The sequence below is a fragment of the Xiphias gladius genome, chromosome 3 (assembly GCF_016859285.1).
Source record: "Xiphias gladius isolate SHS-SW01 ecotype Sanya breed wild chromosome 3, ASM1685928v1, whole genome shotgun sequence".
Taxonomy (NCBI): domain Eukaryota; kingdom Metazoa; phylum Chordata; class Actinopteri; order Istiophoriformes; family Xiphiidae; genus Xiphias; species Xiphias gladius.
This window is the reverse complement of record NC_053402.1, coordinates 6,805,069-6,824,726: the sequence shown is the minus strand read 5'-3', so window position 1 is coordinate 6,824,726 and position 19,658 is coordinate 6,805,069. Positions and strand designations below refer to the sequence as shown.

The 19,658-nt window shown below is 40.1% G+C and overlaps 1 protein-coding gene across 1 annotated transcript in view; it reads right to left on the bottom strand.

Annotated features, from left to right (window-relative positions):
* The window catches only part of LOC120783727 (microtubule-associated serine/threonine-protein kinase 1-like), a 36,061-nt gene extending 31,807 nt beyond the window's left edge, over window positions 1-4,254 (bottom strand). The window contains exon 1 of the mRNA XM_040116889.1: window positions 4,097-4,254. Coding sequence (XP_039972823.1) covers window positions 4,097-4,254 — 158 coding nt within the window. The remainder of the gene's footprint in view (window positions 1-4,096) is intronic.
* Window positions 4,255-19,658: the final 15,404 nt, after the last annotated feature.

The window sequence follows — 19,658 nt, the reverse complement described above, 5'->3', positions numbered from 1 at the left end:
TTGTTGCAGAACCTTTGGCAACGATGCCATCTTCTAAACGTTTCTTGTAGCCAACTAGAAGCTTCTTGCACCTGTCTGCTGGTAGTTTCTGCCACTCTTCCATTGCTATGCGTTCAAGCTCTTAAGTTTGCAGGGCTCCTTTTTGCAATGGCAGATTTTAGCTCTCTTTTCAATGGGATTTAGGTCAGGACTGATTGCTGGCCAATTTTAAAACAGTGCATCTTTTCCCTTTCAACCATTCTTTTGTGCTGCTGGATGTGTGCTTTGGGACGTTGTCCTGGTGAAAGACCCAAGACCTTTGCCTCATACCTAGTTTTCTGACACTGGGTAAAAAAGTTCATTCTAAAATGCCTTGGTAATCGTCTGATTGCTTCCAGTACCAAAGGCAGCAGAGCAGCCCCACAGAATGATAGAGCCTCCACCATATTTTACTAAAGGTAGGGTGTTCTTTTCCTTATGGGCTTCATTTCATCACCTATTAACAAACTGATGCACTGCATTCCCAAAGAGCTCTACTTTGGTTTAATCTGAAAATTATCGCAGGAAGAGGCTTATCTATGAAAGTTTTTGGAAACATTAGTCTTGCATTTTTATGCTTTTTTTCAATAGTGGTGTCCTCCTTGGCCTTTTCCCATGGAGCCCTATTGTATGGCGTATGGTACAAGCTGAAACCACCACTCCAGATTGCTTGAAGTCAGCCTGAAGCTGAAGCTCATTATATGTTTTGCATGGTGTTTTTTCCACAATCCACATCAACCTTCGCAGACTTCTCTCATTTAGTTTCTTCTTAGCGCCACATCTTAACAGTTTTATGACTGTGAAACTTCTTGATAACAACGAGCTGTTGAAACAGGGATTTCAAGATCTTTGGCGATGGCCTTGTAGCCTTTGGAATTTTTATATTTTTTGATACTAGCATTTCTGATGCTCTCAGACAGCTCTCTTGTCTCTACCACTGTGAAAAAGAAAATGGAAACAATCAGGCCCTTTTTATGCAGTAAAACCATCATTAATTGGGTAATTCAGGCCACGTGAACACTGAAAATTAAGCACAAGTGAGTGATATTTTTTAAATTTTGTTTGAGGAACTAATTTCACTATATGTAAGCATTTTTTCTGTTGTTGTTTGCTCAATAACTATGGACCTTCTGTTCTGATTATACAAAATTGGTAAATTTACATTTATTTCTGAAGATTCTAAATTCTGTACATAAAATTCAAGGGTGCCAATAATTTCAGCCAGGACTGTATATAGACGGTATGTAATGATTCCCACTTGCACATCCAAGTCTCTTTAAGTAAGTAAATCTAACAATAATGTCCACTGGATCACATGAGCAGCAATAAAAGGCAAGGACAGAAGATAAAATGGTCGTGGTTAGGGCCTGAGGCAGGACACTGTCTTCACTCAGCTCCATCAGATCTCCACTCAGTTGCACCGAGCATTGTGTTAAATGTCAAAATCATTGCCTGGCCTAATACACAACGGCCACGAGAAAAGTCAGACAGACACTATGACCCTTTCTTTTGCCTCTTTCATACCAAATTTCCTCAGCTCTCTGAGGTCTCAAACTGACAGCACTTTGAAACTCCTCAGCCACGATGAAACACTCTATTTTCTTGGGTTACTATTCAGTAATAGTCTCAAATCTACTGTCTCAGTCTGGGGAACTACACAGCAGCTGACAGTAGCAATATCTATCAAGCATGGGTAAATGTAGTGCCGTCGAGAAGTCTATGTCCTTAAAAATGTTTTCCTGTAAGAGAAGCCCTGACAGGGAGACAGTGGAGGAGAAGGAGGATCAAAGAGAATAAGAGTCCCATTACTCTAATAGGAAAGGAAAGAGGGTTCCCTGAAATCAGGAGCTAACGGGATTTGTAGCACCTTCTGTGTAAGCTTGTTGTGTACTGAACCCTGGGCTCCTCTTGGGGAAAGCTGCAGCACTTAGAAGTAGAGACTCTACAGTCTGACTCAGGTGCCTCAGCCTCCCACTGTTCTCTTTTGGTTTGCACATAATTGGTTAAGTGAAGTGTAATGGCTTATTTAGTTACAGATGAATGTGTGTGAATAGAGTGTGTGTGTGCAAGCACAAAACTGGGTGTGATGTGTGTATATGTGCACTGTTTGCCCCGTAGCACAATGCACCTGAGCCAGAACACCTGAGGGAAACGCATACAAATACACACACACACACATTTTTACTTCTGTCTTTGTGAGGACATTCATTGACATAATGCATTCCCTAGCCCCTTACCCTTACCTTAACCATCACAGCTAAATGACTTACCCCAAACCTGACCCTAACCCTAACCATAAAACCAAGTCTGAACCCTCAAACAGCCCTTTGGAGGTGTGTCAGAAAGTGAGGAAAATGTCACTCAAATGGTTTAAAAGTCAAACTGGTCCTCATAATGTATAGCCCTACAAGTACACACACACACACACACACACACACACACACACACACACACACACACACACACACACATATATATACATATATATGTATATATATATGTATATATACACACACACAAAATATTTCCTCTCTCCAATTATTACATCTATATTCTAGTCAGGCCCCACTTTCCTTTAGCGTCCAACCAATTGACAGTTCGCTAAACCCTGCTCCCCTTAAGTATTGCTGTTGCTATACCTAATACATTGATATGAGTTGCAGATTTAACATCAAAATACTACAGGTTTTAAACTAATGGGTCCTTGATTTCCAAGAGAGGTAAACAAAGGCAAATTTTTAATTTCTAGCCAGCAATTGTTGATTTTTTTGCCTGAAATGACAACTGTTGCTTAGATTTTACCAGCTTAGCTAGCAAGTTAATTAAGCTAACATTAGCTCCATTAATTGGTTAAAAATTCCATCTCTGGCTGACTTTTTTGTTTCCAGCTGACTCATTTTTAAATCAGAATCTTGTAAAAATGATTTATATGTGCACTTGATGACTACATATATTAGATTACAGTTAAAGATTGAGGTTATAGGTGCATGTCCCTGGAAAACTCAACATCCTCATGTGCTGATGATCCATATAATGTAATGCTAAATAAAAAGGACAGCAATCTTCTTGTATTGAAGTGCAGACTAGTTACCCTTAATATTATATGGATTGAATTGATATGGAAAAATGTTATTTCATTCTAAAATAGCTCTTTTTGCCTGCTTAGCATACTTACCTAACATACAATATATTTTCAAACAGTACATTTTCACTTATAACATTACAAGACAAAAGACTTTTGGGATGAGGAATAACCAATGTATAACATTACCTGGGTTTGGGTTGGTTGGAGGGGTATCTTATATTAAGGTAAAGAGCAGGACAGAGCTGCCAATGTTACCCCAAACTCTTATAGCATCCAGTCCTGGCTCCCACACAGTGGACAAATACTACACAGTGAATGCGCTTGCTGTGAACGGGGCATTTTTAAAAAATGTAAACCCCGAAAACCAATATAGTTATTTAATTATGGTGTCCTTGACTTTGTAAGCTTTGTAGGCAGTAAGCTAGTTAGTCATTTATGCTAATGTTTGCAGCTTAAACATGTTGTTTAATCTGTTCTTTAAGTTATTGTTCTTGTTGTTCTGGTTTTGAAAATGCTAAAAAATAAGACGCCGCTGTCCTTACTACAGCCTGTTCAATGCTTTAGCATGTGGAGAAATACAACCTGACTGGCCTGCAGCACTTGGCCTGCTAAGCTTTTATTACAGCTTAGCATTTGCTGTTTGGGGAAGGGGTTTAGTGAACTCTCACTTAGGGAACACGCGAATACAAAAACAAGAGTACACATGCACAGACATAAATCGGGAACAACTGTTATATGCTCACTTACGTACTCAACCATGTGATTAAATGAACGGTGATGTTCTGATATTTTCTCATTTTACTGTGAAATGCAGAAGAATACAAAAAGTATGAATGAAAGAAAGGAGAGTGAAAAAGGAAAAAAAGTGAAAGCGAGAGACCAAAGAAGAAAGAAAGAGTAAGGGAGAGGCAGTCAAAGCTAGTATGCATGTCTTACTTGCTCACGTAACCTTAGTGAGCTGGTCCCTAATGGAAGAGCAGACACAGATATCACCCCAGGGCCCTGCGCTCTATTTCAGTCTCTCCTCCTTTCACCTCTTGCACAACCTCTCGCTCTTTTTCCACCTCCTTCATTTTCATCTTCTTAATCACTTGTTCCCTTCCTCTGCACTCTTTCCTGGCTGTGACTTTGCGTCCTGATCTTTTGGTCATAGTACCTAAGAAATAAACTTTTCAGGACCTGCAAGGAAATCACTCTTCGTACACTGAACCCATCCTGCATTTGATTCACAGTGCAGGATTTTCAAAAGAATTCCTCTTGGTTTTGAGCACCAGGAGGAGGCATTACAAAAGGTGAGACTTCTGCGTTATTTTCATCTGTTTGCCTGTGTGTCTGGGCTCAGGTGTGCCATAGCGAGAGTCTCTGCTGTAATAGTAGCTGGTTTAATCCCTGATCCCTGGTTTAATCCGTGCTGGTTTAATCCCTGAGAATGAAGTCACCCTGAGAGACTCAGCATGACATCCACTACTGCCGCTGCCGAAGAGGAAACCCCCAGTGCTTGAATGGCAGCTCAAATTTTCAGGCTGTAAACATCAGATTGATTGAAAGAATCAATTATAAACACAAAGAAAAAATACTGCTCATATGACTTATTTCAAAAATGTGATATTGGGATTTTTATTTACCCCTGTGGGAAATTCTTCTTTCACTTGCCGTGCTTCACAGTAAAATCAAAATGCATTTGCAACTACAGCTGGCAGGGATTCAATATGTTACACAAGAAAATTTCAGCAGGGTAAAAACCTACCCCAGATAACCCACCTGATCATACAACTTCAGAAAAACATCCTTCAGTGTCAGTGAATCAGACTCCATAAAAATCCATCTTAAAGATGTGGCTCTGTCTGACTCATCATTGGCTTGTGAAATCATTGATTGATCACTTCAGACAGTCAGTCTACCTGCAGGTCTGCTAGAAATGTCACTATGATGAGTCACTGATGCACCTTTTCAATAACTTAATGTTAGAGTCACATCAAGGTCAACAAAATCATAATCAGGGCCAGAGATATAGTTATAAATGGACTATAAATCTAGATCTCAAGGTTCTTACTAACCTTCCATTTCAAACATCCATATGTTGCTCAGTTTATTGCTTGGATATGTTTATATATCATGTTGGTGTTCAGTGTAATGATGGCAGTCCCTTTTGCATGGAACTTTAACTGGACTCTATACTATAAGATGAAGGTTATCCATCAAAACAAGAAATATTAGGCTACGGTATCTGGAATGTAAGTGAAACCTACAACTGCATATCATGTGAGGTCATTTGTTTATGAGAACCTCACGTAAACTTTCAGTCTTTTCCAAAATTAAGGCGATTCCAAAATTTAAATTGTCATATAACAAGGCTAAAAAAAGTACACCCATGTCTGTGAGGCAATATTTAGGCACAGTAGTGCTTTGAGATAAATGCTAATGTCAGCTTGCTAAGATGCTCACAGTGACAATGCAAACATACTGATGTTAACCAGGTATAATACTTACCATATTCATTATGTAGTTCAGAATATCAGTATTAAACACAAAGTACAGTTTAGACTGATGGGAATGTCATTAGTTTTGCAAGTATTTAGTCATAGAGTAGTGGACAAAGTGAAAATTTTACAAAATGATAGCGCCAGATGGAAAGTTTAAGGAAAGTTAAAGCACTTTTACACACCAATTTTACACATCACAATCTGTTCCCAGGTATTGGGGAGTACAACTACATACATGAAAAAAGCTGTATAAAGCCTTTTGTGGCTCCAGAGGGAGCTGCATTAAGTCTGATAAAGTCACTCAAGCGATGTCACTTGCTTCAGCGTCGAGTGGGGCTGAAGACTCAGTCGACCAACATTGCGGTCCATAGAACCATGGTGCTAGCAAGATCACTTACTTGCTTGTACATTTCAAAGCCTCTCTTGAAACAGATATTGGTCAGTTGGAATGCATAACACTTAGACAGCATACTATGAAAGCATATCATACAGCTTTAAAAGAAGAGAAGAGTTTTTTCACATTATAACATTATGTTTACAAATTTACCTACATGTAAACTGTCAGACCTTTACTATGACAATAACAGTATTCTGTAATAAACTAAAAATTACTAAGACTCTAACATGCACACTCAGGAGAACAGAACAGAAATCTAAAACCAAATTAGACACACAGACACACATGCGAATATGACTTTACACACTAGTCACATTGTCAACACAAACCTTTGTAATGTATACTGCATTGCAGAGTCATCATGGCTAATATTAACACAGAGAAAGGGACTGAGCATCTAAGACTAAGAGAGAAAGAGAACACTGAAAAGAAAGCCAGTCCGACCACGCCCCACATCACGCAGAAGCCAAAACATCACTACTCTATCTCTTGCGGTACCTTTTAGTGCGTCGGAACATGTTGCTGTTTTGGTATCTAGGCGTAGCTCTGAGCAACAGCAGCAGTGGCAACAACAGCTGAGCGGTGAGGGAGAGCAGTCAGAAAGCAGCAGGTCTCTGCAATGCATACTGTAGCTCCCACAGCCTTTAGATCTGCACTGGTGTCTGGGCAAGTGTGGCCAGGAACGAAAGGACAGAGAGAGAGAGAGAGAGAAAGAGTGAGAGGGGGAGAGAGAGAGAGAGAGAGAGAGAGAGAGAGAGGGAGGGTACGAGGGAGATAGGGTGGTTCTGTCTTTTAGACAGGAATAACAAAAGACGGCAGAGGATTGTGGGTCATTTTCTAAGGCTAAGGCTGGTACACAGCGTAATGTTGTGACTTATCTGTGCTAAATTTTGTGTTTTTCTTTGTGTCTGTGCTTTCATTGTCTATGCACTGAAAGAACTTGATGGGGAGTTAAAATGTTTTACTGCAGGCTATGGACACCATGAATGAATGAAGGAGAGAGTAAAGGGAGGTTAATTTATCTCAGCAGAAAGTGAAAAAATCACTAAGGGCCAAGGTCATGTGAAGTGTTACAAAGCTTTAAAACAGATGTTGAATGGAATCAAAGACTTAAAAAAAGAAAACACACGCACACAAACATAATGAGTACACTGTGTCTACCCATGAATGGATGCAGTAGGCAGATTGAATGTGAAGCCAACTCCACTGAGCTCATCTATAATGGATGGAGGAATGATAACGTCCTACAGAGAGAAATGGGATGTGATCCGAATGAGACAGAGACAGACCGATTCCAAATGGGAGCTGTCGAGAGAAGGGCCGTGATGGTAAAGTAGCGGTGGAAATCGAAAGACAACAGTGAGATGGATAGGAGAGCACAACCCATACACAAACAGCATTGGTCTGCTGCTTCATTTCATATTTGATTACCCATGATGACTCGGGATGAGGAATGGGAATGGGAATGAGGACAAGAGAATACGGTGGAGGTTGGAGGTAGTGGGCTGTGACTACTTACACACACACAAACATAGGTAAAGACACAAGCACGGATTTAGACTTACTACTAAATGGATTAAAGAGATTATAATGAAGTACTTTAAGAGCCTCCATTAACATCCCATTGATCTTATTCAATACTCTCTTCATAATAATCTACACAGATCAGCCACAACAGCCAACATCCGGTAACTGTTTTTAATGTTGTGGCTGATCGGTGGTATACACTTTGCAAGGAAGTATTCAGATTATTTACTTAAGCACAAGTACAAATATTAACGTTTTGTCCACTTGGAGTTAGCAGAAAAAAACCATTACATGTATACTTTTATGGCAAACATTTGCCTATTTAACCATCCAGCAAACACAGAGCAATATTAGTAATAATTTAGAGTCACGTTTCTGTTGTCCTGATGATTGTAACTCCAATATTCAGCCCCTTTTAGCTCTAGTTTGGTCTCCACCAACTCCTGCGGTAAATATCTGGCACTTTAGCTGCTAAGTGTTCCACTGCGTACCGCAGTTTGTTGCTATTTTTGTCTGTCTGCCATTTGGTGCTGGACAGGTAGTGTTCAGTGGATTTTTGGAGCTTTTTCAATGAAAATGTCTGCCTGCTATGACTATGTAATGGAAAAGAAACAAATGTGAGAGGTGAGAGTGGGGAACTGCAGAGTCAGATGATAATTCTGTGGGTTCATGGGTGACCCCTTTCACATTACACATAGTCATTTCATCCATTGTTCATAAAAAAATACTTGGCCAGTCTAAGTGTTATATTATCAATTATATTATTGAGTAATTATTAATGATGGATTATTCTGTAAGCAGAATTTTTACACTTTAGTGGGTGGAGGTGAGGCCAATATGAACTACTGTATGTACTGTCTAATAATTTAATCTATAAAAAATTGATCATATTTCATTAACGAATCATGTGTTTTATTCAAAATCTTAATAGCAAAATCCACTGAAATGTTTTGGAGTGGAGTCAGCTATAAAGTAGTGTCAAATCCTAAAAGTACTTTAAACTTTACAGAAGAACTGTACTTGAGTAAATTCACTTAGTTTAATCTGCCACTGACACTACCTATCTGGTAGGTTTGTTTTGTTTTATCAGCCTAATGATGGCCTCCTTCATTTTCATCGACTCCTCTTTGGACTGCATATTGAGAGTTCCCAGGAACAGCTACCAAATGCAAATTCAACACTTGGAATCAACTCCAGACCTTTTATCTTCTTAATTTGTCATAAAATAACAGGGAACAGGCCATACCTGGCCATGAAATTGATTGAATTGAAAAGAACAAATGTCATTCTGTTCGTTTATTTTATTTTTAATTTATCCACAGACCCTACATTGTGTTCTTTGTTGTTTTAATGCTTATTTTGTTTTGTTTTGTAGGTAATTTAATTGTGCTTTATGTTTTATGCTGTATGTGTGTGTGATTTATTGTATTTATTTTAATCACTATGGGTCTGGCTTTGCAGTTACTTCTCTATAATTCTTTTGCCCATAGGTTTGGTTAATACAGATTGCTAATATACTTATAACCTAACAACCAGACAAACTCGGAGTGTGTAAGAGGGAGACAGAAAGAGGAACAAGAGAAGGGATTTATAAAACAGGGAAAGGTAGAGGGGATCTGAAAGGGCAACAGGTGGAAATGAGAGCGTAAAAGAAAACAGATTAATAACCGAGCAATAGGAAGAGGAGAGGGGGAGATAAACGGTGAGCAAATGAATGACGGAAAAAGCCAGAGTGGCTTTCAGCACCATGGACAGCATCCAGAGCTCCCAGCTGGCCTTAATCTGACTCCACCTGACCTCCGCCTCCTTCACACAAGGACCACACTCTCCACAACACAAGCACTACTGAAGCATCCTCAGAGCTTTCAAACGCAACATGCAAATCATGCACCTCCAAGAAAGCCTGCCAGTCTCATCTAAGCTCAGGAGGAGACCTTGTTGATGAATGACCAGATGCACAGCAGCTTCAGTCCGTGTGATTGTTTTTCATCATGGAGGGACCCAGTCTCTCCCCAAAGAGGAGAGAAAAACAGATGGAGGGAGCGAGGGAGAAAGAAGGAAGAAGGGATGCACGAAGGTAACACTCACCTGCTGTTTTTTCGAGACAGTGGCAAATCCTTCTGGAAGAAAGACAAAGAAAACAAAAGAAAGAGAGATCAGGTAAGAAAAAATACAAACATATACTTTCACATGAGTGATATAGAAAAACATACCATTTACAGGCATGACAAAGCTCCTCCAGAGCAACAGGAAACATTTTTAGAACTGTTTTCACAGGCTGGGTAGTGCTCTCCAGGACTAGTAAAACTGACTTTTATGTGTAAAATGTGTCGAGTTCCCCAAAGTCACTAAAAACCTTTTGATAGCATCTTTCTTCTTAAAGTAGATGTTTTTCCTTTTGAAATAAGATATTGGGATTTGACAAAAAAGACAAAAGAAGTCCTGAATGCTCTATCGGGTAGACAGAAAATGCAGGTTTACTTTGTGATGGAGCAGTAATGCTGAAAAATCTGTCCTGGTTTAATGGTTGTACATTGGAGGTTTATCTCTGACTACTGTTGAGTGTAAAAAAATAAAACTGTAAAAAATACAGCTTTTCCAGTGAGTAAAAATTCCGTATTTTAATTTGGACCTGGTGTTAAATATCAGTAGATATAGTATGACATGAAAGATCCATAAAAGATCCAGATTTTACCATCTACCTACAGCTGGTAAGCTGTAAGTGTTTCAAAAATAATTAAGAATTTAGAATGTTAAATATGCTACCGTTAGTGTAAACTGCTTCATGCCCTATGCGAAAACAGAAAGCTTGACAGGCATAGCAACAACAACTAAGCAGGGTGGTGATAAGTGGACGGTTAATTGCTCTACGGCTAACCTGGTGCTTTTGGAGGCCCCTGTGGGTCTGGGGGTCTGTTTCCCAGTAATTCAGACTAACATGGTAATAAATCTGATTTGAATTTACCCTAGTTATCTTTGCACGTATGCACATTATGTATTTGCATCTATGTTTTTTTTCAAACCAGTGGGTTTGTGAATTTCTGACACTGCTTTGAGCCAGGCCACATTTCTCTCTCTCTCTCTCTCTCTCTCTCTCTCTCTCTCTCTCTCTCTCTCTCTCTCTCTCTCTCTCTCTCTCTCTCTCTCTCTGCTTCTTCTTCTTCTTCTATCCTCCATCTCCTGAGTCCAGATGGACAGGGAACATTGGGCTGATACCACAGCAGACACTCAGCGCACCGAATTAAAAAAGTGTGAGCAGAACCAGATCTCATGCCAGCACAGCCTGGCTCTTTACAAAACACTGCATGGTGAGATAGAGAAAGAGGGAGGAGATGGAGGGTGTAAACAAGGATGGAGTAGAGGGTGAGAGAGAGATGGGGGTCGTTGCCTGGAGCCTTGTCCTTGAGCCTGAGTCTTCTGGCCTTCAACACCATGTGTGTCTGTATCTGTGTCATACAAATGGTAAATGCTGCTGGAGATGTGAGCTGTTACTCAGTATATAGTTGCAGATGCAATTGATGCTTTAGCCGCTTCACACCTTCTCCTGTCGCACGCAGGGTAATGTTGTTAAGGGGCTGTTAGCATCGCATTGATCGCCTGCTAACAGTCAGTCAGTACATTTATCAGGTTAACCTTCAGATAAAGATTTTGTGTGTGTGTGTGTGTGTGTGTGTGTGTGTGTGTGTGTGTGTGTGTGTGTGTGTGTGTGTGTGTGTGTGTGTGTGTGTGTGTGTGTGTGTGTGTGTGAGTGAGCTTGTGTGGACCTACTGCTACTCCTCTGTCGCACAAAATATGCATCATACTGTGGCCGCCTGAAAGCTCTGTAATACAAGGACAAACCTTCAACACAGCAGAGTGTTTTTATGTTGTCAGTCACAGTCGACAGGGGTAAAGTCTATGTCTCAGATTAGAATTACCTCCAGAGGAGAAAGCTGAGTAGCAAGCAGAGTGGAAAACACTCACTCGATAAAAAATAAATAAATAAATAATAATAATAATAATCTTGCCTTCTTCTCACCTCAGGATCATAAGCCAGTTACAGGCTAAAAATCTATCTGACTGTATGTCCGGAAGGTTTACATGTTAAAAGAGACAAATCCCTCTTTACAAGGACGACTGAATATTCAACACATTGATCCCTTTTCATTTTGTCCTTCATTGATCAGGCTAATTGACCCTGAGCTGTCAGAGCATAGGTGAAGATGACTTACAAGAGCAAGAGGCATCAAGAAAGGCATCTCAGTGATGAGGAGGGTTAACTATACTAACAGGCCCTGACTAGACCTGACAGCCAGTGCTGTTACAAAGACGCTATACAGTCCAGTATAAACACAACCACATAAAAGCTCATTGTAATAAATAAACACTGTGTTGTGTACCTTTCTTACCAAGCTGTACATGGGGGAAGTACCACAGCTGTAGCAATACTGAGGTCATAAGTCCAAGGTCCCCCAGAGCACCACCTTCCCCCTGCAGAAAATTCTGATCAGGCAACAAATTGTATTTTTTTAAATTTGTTTTAATTTTTCATATTTTATTTATTATAATTACATTTATTTCCAAATAAAATGTGCCATTATGAAGGTGTAAATGCTATTTTAAAACCTGCTCTACAATGCAAGGATTGAATGCTAGTGGGGAAACAGTAAATATTTGGCTTTCAAAGTCAAATTCAAATATGCTGAATCTACAAATATTTCAATAAATTCACAATATGTGTAGCTTTTAGCTACACTGATGGTGAGCTTTACCAATGGCAATATCTGCCTATTGGTCATCCATCACTTAAGTCCAGACTAACATATCTCAACAGCTGTTGAATAGATTGCCATGAAGTTTTGTACAGACTTTTGAGGTGTCCAGAAGATGAATCCTAATAACTCAGGTAATCCCATTTTCTTCTAGTGTCACCATGACGTTGACATGTGTGGTTTTGAGTGAAATGTCTTGAAAACTATTTCAACAATTCATGTCCCCCTCAGGATGAATTGTACTAACTTTTGTGATCCCCTGACTTTTAATCCAGTACCATCATTAGATCCAAATTTTAATTTGTCCAATACTTTGGTCTTTGGCCAAACTCCACATAACTAGCTGATGGGAATATCAGCATCATCTGTACTTTGTGCTTAGAGCTTATTATCAAATGTTAGCATATTAACATATATAAACTTATCAGCAAAGCCATATATTACATTACTCGTTAATAAGTAAAGTTTTTCATTTGGGCTTACATTTTGTAAGATCTGTTTAGTGCTGAGCTGTTTGCTAACTAAGCGTTGCAGTCACATAAAAACGGGACTGTTTTGCATAAAAAGTAAAAAAAGAAAATCTAAATACATTGCACCTACTGATGGAAAAGGAGACAAAACAGACTGCTATACCTCTTTTGTATCTGAATCCAGACCTGTGAACATCTGCTCACTGTCTGTCTGATGTCCCTATGTGGGGCTCTTTATAGCTCAGGCATGTCTCGACAATAAAAAGAACCAGTTGGCACATTAAATAAAGTGCAGCCATCTATTGGTAGATGAAAAAATAAATAGGCGCCTCATCATGTATATGATGCTTCCATCTTCTCTTCCTCTCATGACTAATTTCCCTGGTTTGAGCTTCCACACAGTAAACAAGAAAAGTAGCTGCAAATACACAAATATACTCTTCAGTGATTCTTCAGTGACTGTAGATTATATCCCTGTGCTATGGTAGTTCCATTATTAAATCCTCAAGTGACATGGCCTTTATTTACCTAGTAGAAATTCCATTATATTCCATAGTAATCACTGCCACATAATATCTGTATGCATTTCTCTCATAATCCTCAATTCCACTTTAATTTGTAAAAAGGTCAGAAAGAGACAACTCATTTCCCATTTCCAATCTAGACTTCAAAAGTGGTGGACTATTCCATCAGTCTGCTTCTAAATCTGCTTTCTGTGCCTCACAGTCTCAGCATTTCCACACAGTAATAAATGAGCAGACAGCATATCATTAATGAAATATGATCCCCACTCCATATCCAGGTCCTATGTCATAATCTGAAACCTGTGACTTAATTCTCCTGTGGTATAATTAGCCTGTCAGACTGCCATGGATATTGCTCATTGCTTGGTTGCATTTCCCACGTCACCACATGTAAAAGGATTGTTTAAAAAAACACTGTCTGTAGCTGATGATTCGCTGGGTTCACAGCTAAACGCTCTCTGAGTTCCACTGATGAAGTCTGGCGGGGGTGAAGGGTGACTGATGTTAGATGGGAGGCTCTGTCACAAATATGACATGCCCACTGATCACAGATTAGAAAACAACACAGTTCCACTCTATATTTGCTCCCGTTTCTGACAGCAATGGCTGCTCTTTTTATGCAGGTTTAGCTGGGTCCTCTGGGGGTGCAAGCTGAGGTTGGTGCTTATAAATGATTGTGTGATCCTTTTTAGTCCCATGCTATCACACTGACAGGAGTGTATAGGAGTAAGTGTTTATGTGTTTGCTTTAAAGGAAGGGAGGCTGTGCAACTTGTGAATATTCAAATGCTCACACTGATTGTGCCACTGTCAATTCTATAATTTCTGCATATGTCCTATATGTATCTCTGAATGTGTGCACACTCCAGGGGCTTGTTTTAACGGTTGCCTCATGTTTTGAGCCACTGTTATCCTCAATGCATAATTTATTTATTCACTCAACGTGAGGCGAAATGTGCAGAGATGAAGAGTATGTTAAAATTCAAGTTACATTCAGAAACCTGATCTACACCATTAAATTGAGAATTGTGCTTCTGTCCTCTAATCCTCTTGAAGCAGTGTCCAGATGTTAGTTTAACCATTTAATAAAATGATAATATGACATGTCTGGGATGCTGCTCTTCAGCCAGTCAGCAAGGTAAAGTCAGTCAGGGGAAAACAATTTGATGCGGCAATAAACCATCACTGTTTCTCTGCCATATGACAACCCCATAAAAGGTCCTTTGTGGTTGTGTCCTTCAAGTCATCTAGCCTGCCTTAAAGGAATATATATGCCCCTGCAATAATGAAATGGCATTAGCTGAGCTGCGCGCCTATAAAGTACATTGCTGCTCAGTTGGGATGAGCCAGACAGTCCAATCATTTTGTGGACACTGTGCAAAAGAAAACTTGGGGGGAGGAGACCTGGAGACGAACAACAGGGATCAATCAAGGATTGTCATGCTGCCAAGAGCCATTGACTGGACCAGTCATCATCTAAAGCAGTGACTTAGATTTACCAATATGGGCCTGACAGATGGAAAAGGCAGAGGAGTTGATGGGTGGGGATTAGGCTTAAGTGTCGCGCATGCTAGAGGTTCTGGTCCTTTTAATTTTTGTGCAGCCACATATTTTATTTATGATATCTGAACTTCATGCCTGTGATTAAATGACTGATTAAAAAAACCTGAACATTAAACTTATTATAATTTATATTTACTTACACAAAAAGTGAGGGGAATTCAATTTTCATTTCGACTTTAATATGGATGGCATATTGTAATGTAGCTATTTTATGCAATGCTGATAAAGTTATTATTTCTAAATATTTTCTGTGTATCTATTCATAGCAGTACATACAGTATGTGTCAGCAAGCCAAAAGAAGGGCTGCAGTGTCACAGAGTGCGGCAGGCACAAAGAATCACAAAGATGTTCATTTCATGTTAGTCATGTTGAAGCAATGCATCATGGGTGTGACCCCTGACCCCCACTGCAGGGGAGTGGGGTGGTTCACCATATGGTGCTGAGAGAAAGATTGTATGTGTGTGTGTGTGTGTGTGTGTGTGTGTGTGTGTGTGTGTGTGTAAGAAAGAGAGAGAGAGAGAGAAAGAGAGAGAGTGAGAGTGACGGTTGGGATGATGAGACCCAGGGGAGTGACAAAGCAGTTGAACAGGATGTGGGCAGCCAATCAGCCGTCAGCACGCAATTTTATAGAAACACACACGTATAATGATAACACTCTCTCATAAAACTCCATGCAGATAAGCTAAATTCACAAATCCCTTAAACTATGAGTCTACACACACTCAAATCATTCAGCTAGCCTGCCTATATCTATAAATGGCAGTGACTTTGTGAGTCTGACTCTATGATGATAAATGCCCTTGCAGCTCCTGTCATACTTCACAGAAGCAGAACAGTGAGCTAAGTGTTGGGGATGATGACACATGGAACCATCAGCACACCTCACTACTAATCCTCCCTTGATTCATTCAAAATGAATGAATTGACGGAAATAAACGCTCACACACTCACGTGCACACAAGCCCACAGGAGGCTGCACCCCACCCGGCCTGCAGGCTGCTCATCTCTGCTCAGTTCACTTGACTGAATCACACAAAGATGGAGGGGGGTGTATGACCCGTGGTTAGGCAGGCTGCTTCATAATGGATGAACACAGTGATTTGAACACGTTATATCAGTATGCATGAGTGATTTTTCATTACTAACGTTTTCTCAAAGGGAGCTTATATAAACTCATTTCAAAATAAACACGGTAATGATCCTAAAAGGAGCTTTATAGTAATGATATGTGAACATCACAGCAAAGCAAGTCTAAATATTGCATGTATAGGACATGTATTTACAAAAAATACATATAATCACAATGGGGTCACTTTGTTGCAATACACTCACCACCTGATGGACTGTGAGACCCCAGAAGGAAACATACAGAAATAAGAACACCTTTTAATACTTCTCTTAGAGTGGAAACAAGTAGTAAATTAATCAATTAGTCGCCTGACAGAAAATTAATGGGCAATTACTTTAATAATCGCATTAGGTTTTAAGCAAAAATACCAAATGTTTGATGGTTCCAGTTTCCCATTTGTTGTGCCACTTTCCCCAGCCTTACATACTAGTAAACTTAACATGGCTTTTGGCTTTTGGACTGTTGGTCCAAAAAAGAAATGCTATTTGAAGAAATAACCTTGGGCTCTGGAAAAATTTCATGTTTATTTTTCACTATTTCATGATGTTTTACAGACCAAAGAAATAGTCGTTTATTCGAGAAATAACTGGAAGAATAATTGATTAATGCAAATAATCGTTAGTCGCAGACCGAAATGCAATACACGATAGTGTTGTTTATATGCTGTATTAAAGCAAAGTGTAATATTGCTATATTCTCTATAGACTGGACTGGTTCCAATGATTTTAAGTGAAGGTATAGGAGATAATAATTACAATGAAGTAGGCCACACAACAAAATAAAATCAACTTGACAGTCTGTATGAAACTATTGTTATTAATGGAATATACTGAGGCCTGTAGGTACATTCGTAATACAGGTTCCACTTAGTAGGCTACCATTATAAGGACTGTAAACTGAAATTGTATTGTAAACTGAAAAATCACAGTAACTTGTCATTGCAAAGACATAAATAAGGCTGTGAACACTCGATGTAGTGAAATGTCTGACTGTGTGGCCTAAAACTGGAAACATTAAGAAAGGTGTTTTTAACATCGCAGGTTGATGATGTTCAGTCTGCTGTATGGCCAATCTCACCTGCAGCCTTCGGCGTCGTAATATGCCCGAGTCGTCCATGGCGTAATGGAGAGCAGGGTGGCTGCTGGTGGGGATTTCCCCTCACTAAAACAATCTCTTGACCCTTCTGTGTTTTGACCCAGCAGGACTGCGGCATCCACCGGCGCTCCAGTTCACGCCCGAACTGAATAGCAGCAGAGGCGCCTTGGCGCACTCGGAGCCAAAGAGGTGCACACTCACAGAGGGAGTCCGGTGTCACGTCGAAGAAGCCCAGGAAAATACACACATCGTCCCATTCTGTCTAATGAAAGCGGTGTCTCCAAAAAGCAAGTTCTCTCAGCCCGGCTTCTGACCCGTGTCCTGTGTCTCAGTGTTGATAGTCATGCTGCTGTTTCTGTGGTATGCGGTATGCTCCTTTTCGGGGCATCCTTGACATTTTGCCAGAAGTCTGTGCACTTTGATGCTGTCCTGCAGGCCTGAACAATCACTGCAAATACAATGTCCATGTAGGATCAGCTGATCAGCCGCCGAACCCAAGTTCTTCTGTTGTTTCACAACAACATCCCGAAGAAAACGTGAGCTTATTCCCACATTTGGTTACAAGGGACACCGTGTTCAAGGCTCAGCGGAGGCATAAACAACAAGACGATTATTTTTACCCACTACTGCACCGTAGCTGAGTAGCGCTGCTCTGAGACGCGCTTCATCCGTAGGCACCTCGGTCGGGCTGACATTGGCGCGGCTCCGCCGCGGAGGAGCCTGTCCGGTCCAGTATACGTCACCTTGAGTAAGGAGAGCACGTCGTTAATTCCCGTTTTTCTTCAAAACCATACAAAGTTGAAACTCCTATCCGTTTCATTCATCCAGTCATTGCTCCTACACAATCAAAAATCCTATGGATCTGGAGACTTGACGGGGTGACAGCAGCAACGCGATATCTGTAACCCCTTCCTGGGTTTCCCTCTCGCCCCTCCTCCTACTTGCAGATCGGAGTGGCTCTGCTCAGGTGAATGGACGAGCGTCCAGTCCCGGTCCTGAAGATACAACCCATCCAACTTAACATAGACCTAAACATTAGCGCTATACGTTTTTTCTTTTTCATCTGGCAGAACTTTTTCACCCAATGCGTATGTGAATGTGTGGGAAAAAGACCGATTAGAGCCAAATTCAGCACCACAGAGATCGAGACAAGCTTCAGTGAACAGACTGTGTGTGCGCGCGCGCGCGCGTGCGTGCGTGCGTGCGTGTGTGTGTGTGTGTGTGTGTGTGAGTGTGTGAGTGTGTGGCTGGGTTGTATTTATCATATATGTGATTGGCAAATTTACTCACTTTATAGGAAAAATAACCAATTTGTACATCCTAAGAACAAAATGATTTACACCAGTCGTTCAACATTTTGGTAAACATGGAAGATTGGTATCAATTCTCTTATCTATCATCAAGAAAGCCAGCAAGCATATTTCCCAAAATGCTGAACTATTCCTTTACAGCAGATTTATTAGTTAGTCTAGAACTCCTGTCTTGTAGAGTGGCTCTATGTTTAAACCTACGTTCTAAACTATTATTAGTATATTAGTTTTTATTTTCTTATTGTAAGATACATACAGCATTTGAAAATAAAGATTTGTTTAATCAAATCAATCAAATAAACACATAGGGACCCAACAGCTAACAGGTTGATCACTCAAAAAACTAAAACTGTGGTTTTATTCTTTCACATTTGCTACATTACAGCTGAACTCAGGCATTTGTTTAATACCAGACCATTCCAGTTAGGCCAAATTAATCTCTCATCCACATTACAATCCTGAATACAGGATTATTGTGTGTGGAGACTAAATGTATGCATCAACAATAAAAATATATCTGTCAGTAAAGAATGTACTGTATATCTATACTGTGCTACTGTATAGATAGATAGATAGATAGATAGATAGATAGATAGATAGATAGATAGATAGATAGATAGATAGATAGATAGGGATAGCCTGGGTATGGAATTAAGACTTTCACACTGTTTTTATGTAACATATGGTCCAAGCTGCCCACAGAGCTATGACCTCATCAGTGCCAGACGGGCCAGACACAGCAGGAGATCTGCAACAGAGTGTCCAAACTCAGCCCACACGGACCCATCTGAGAGGAAATGACCAGGAAGGTGACAGGGAGGTTGTTGGTCTGTGTTCAAATCACAAACATTTTTTTCCTGTAAAGTAAAAGCTGTCTGCAAATAATTTATAGCTTGACTGGTTAACAAAGTTGCCTTTTTGACTTCATTTTTATGTTATCTTTACCTCAACAGGTAAACCGCTTGTAAATGCCTTTTTAGCCATGTTAGTAGCATCCATCTATGGATGGCAATGCCAGTCTGTTGTTCCGTCTGTTGGTCCACCACTGTGGTCCAGACTTGAATATCTCAACAACTATTGACGATGAATTGACGTGAACTTTTGTGCAGACATTTGGTGATCTCCATAAGATGAATCCTAATAACTTTGGTAATCATCTGACTTTTCCTGTAACGCCACCAGCAGGTTCATGTTTTCAATTATCATAAAATATCTCAGGTTTGGTGCAGAAATTCATGTTCCCCCTAGGATGAATTGTATTATTTTTGATTACCCCTTAAGGTTTAACCTAGCACCACCAAGTGAT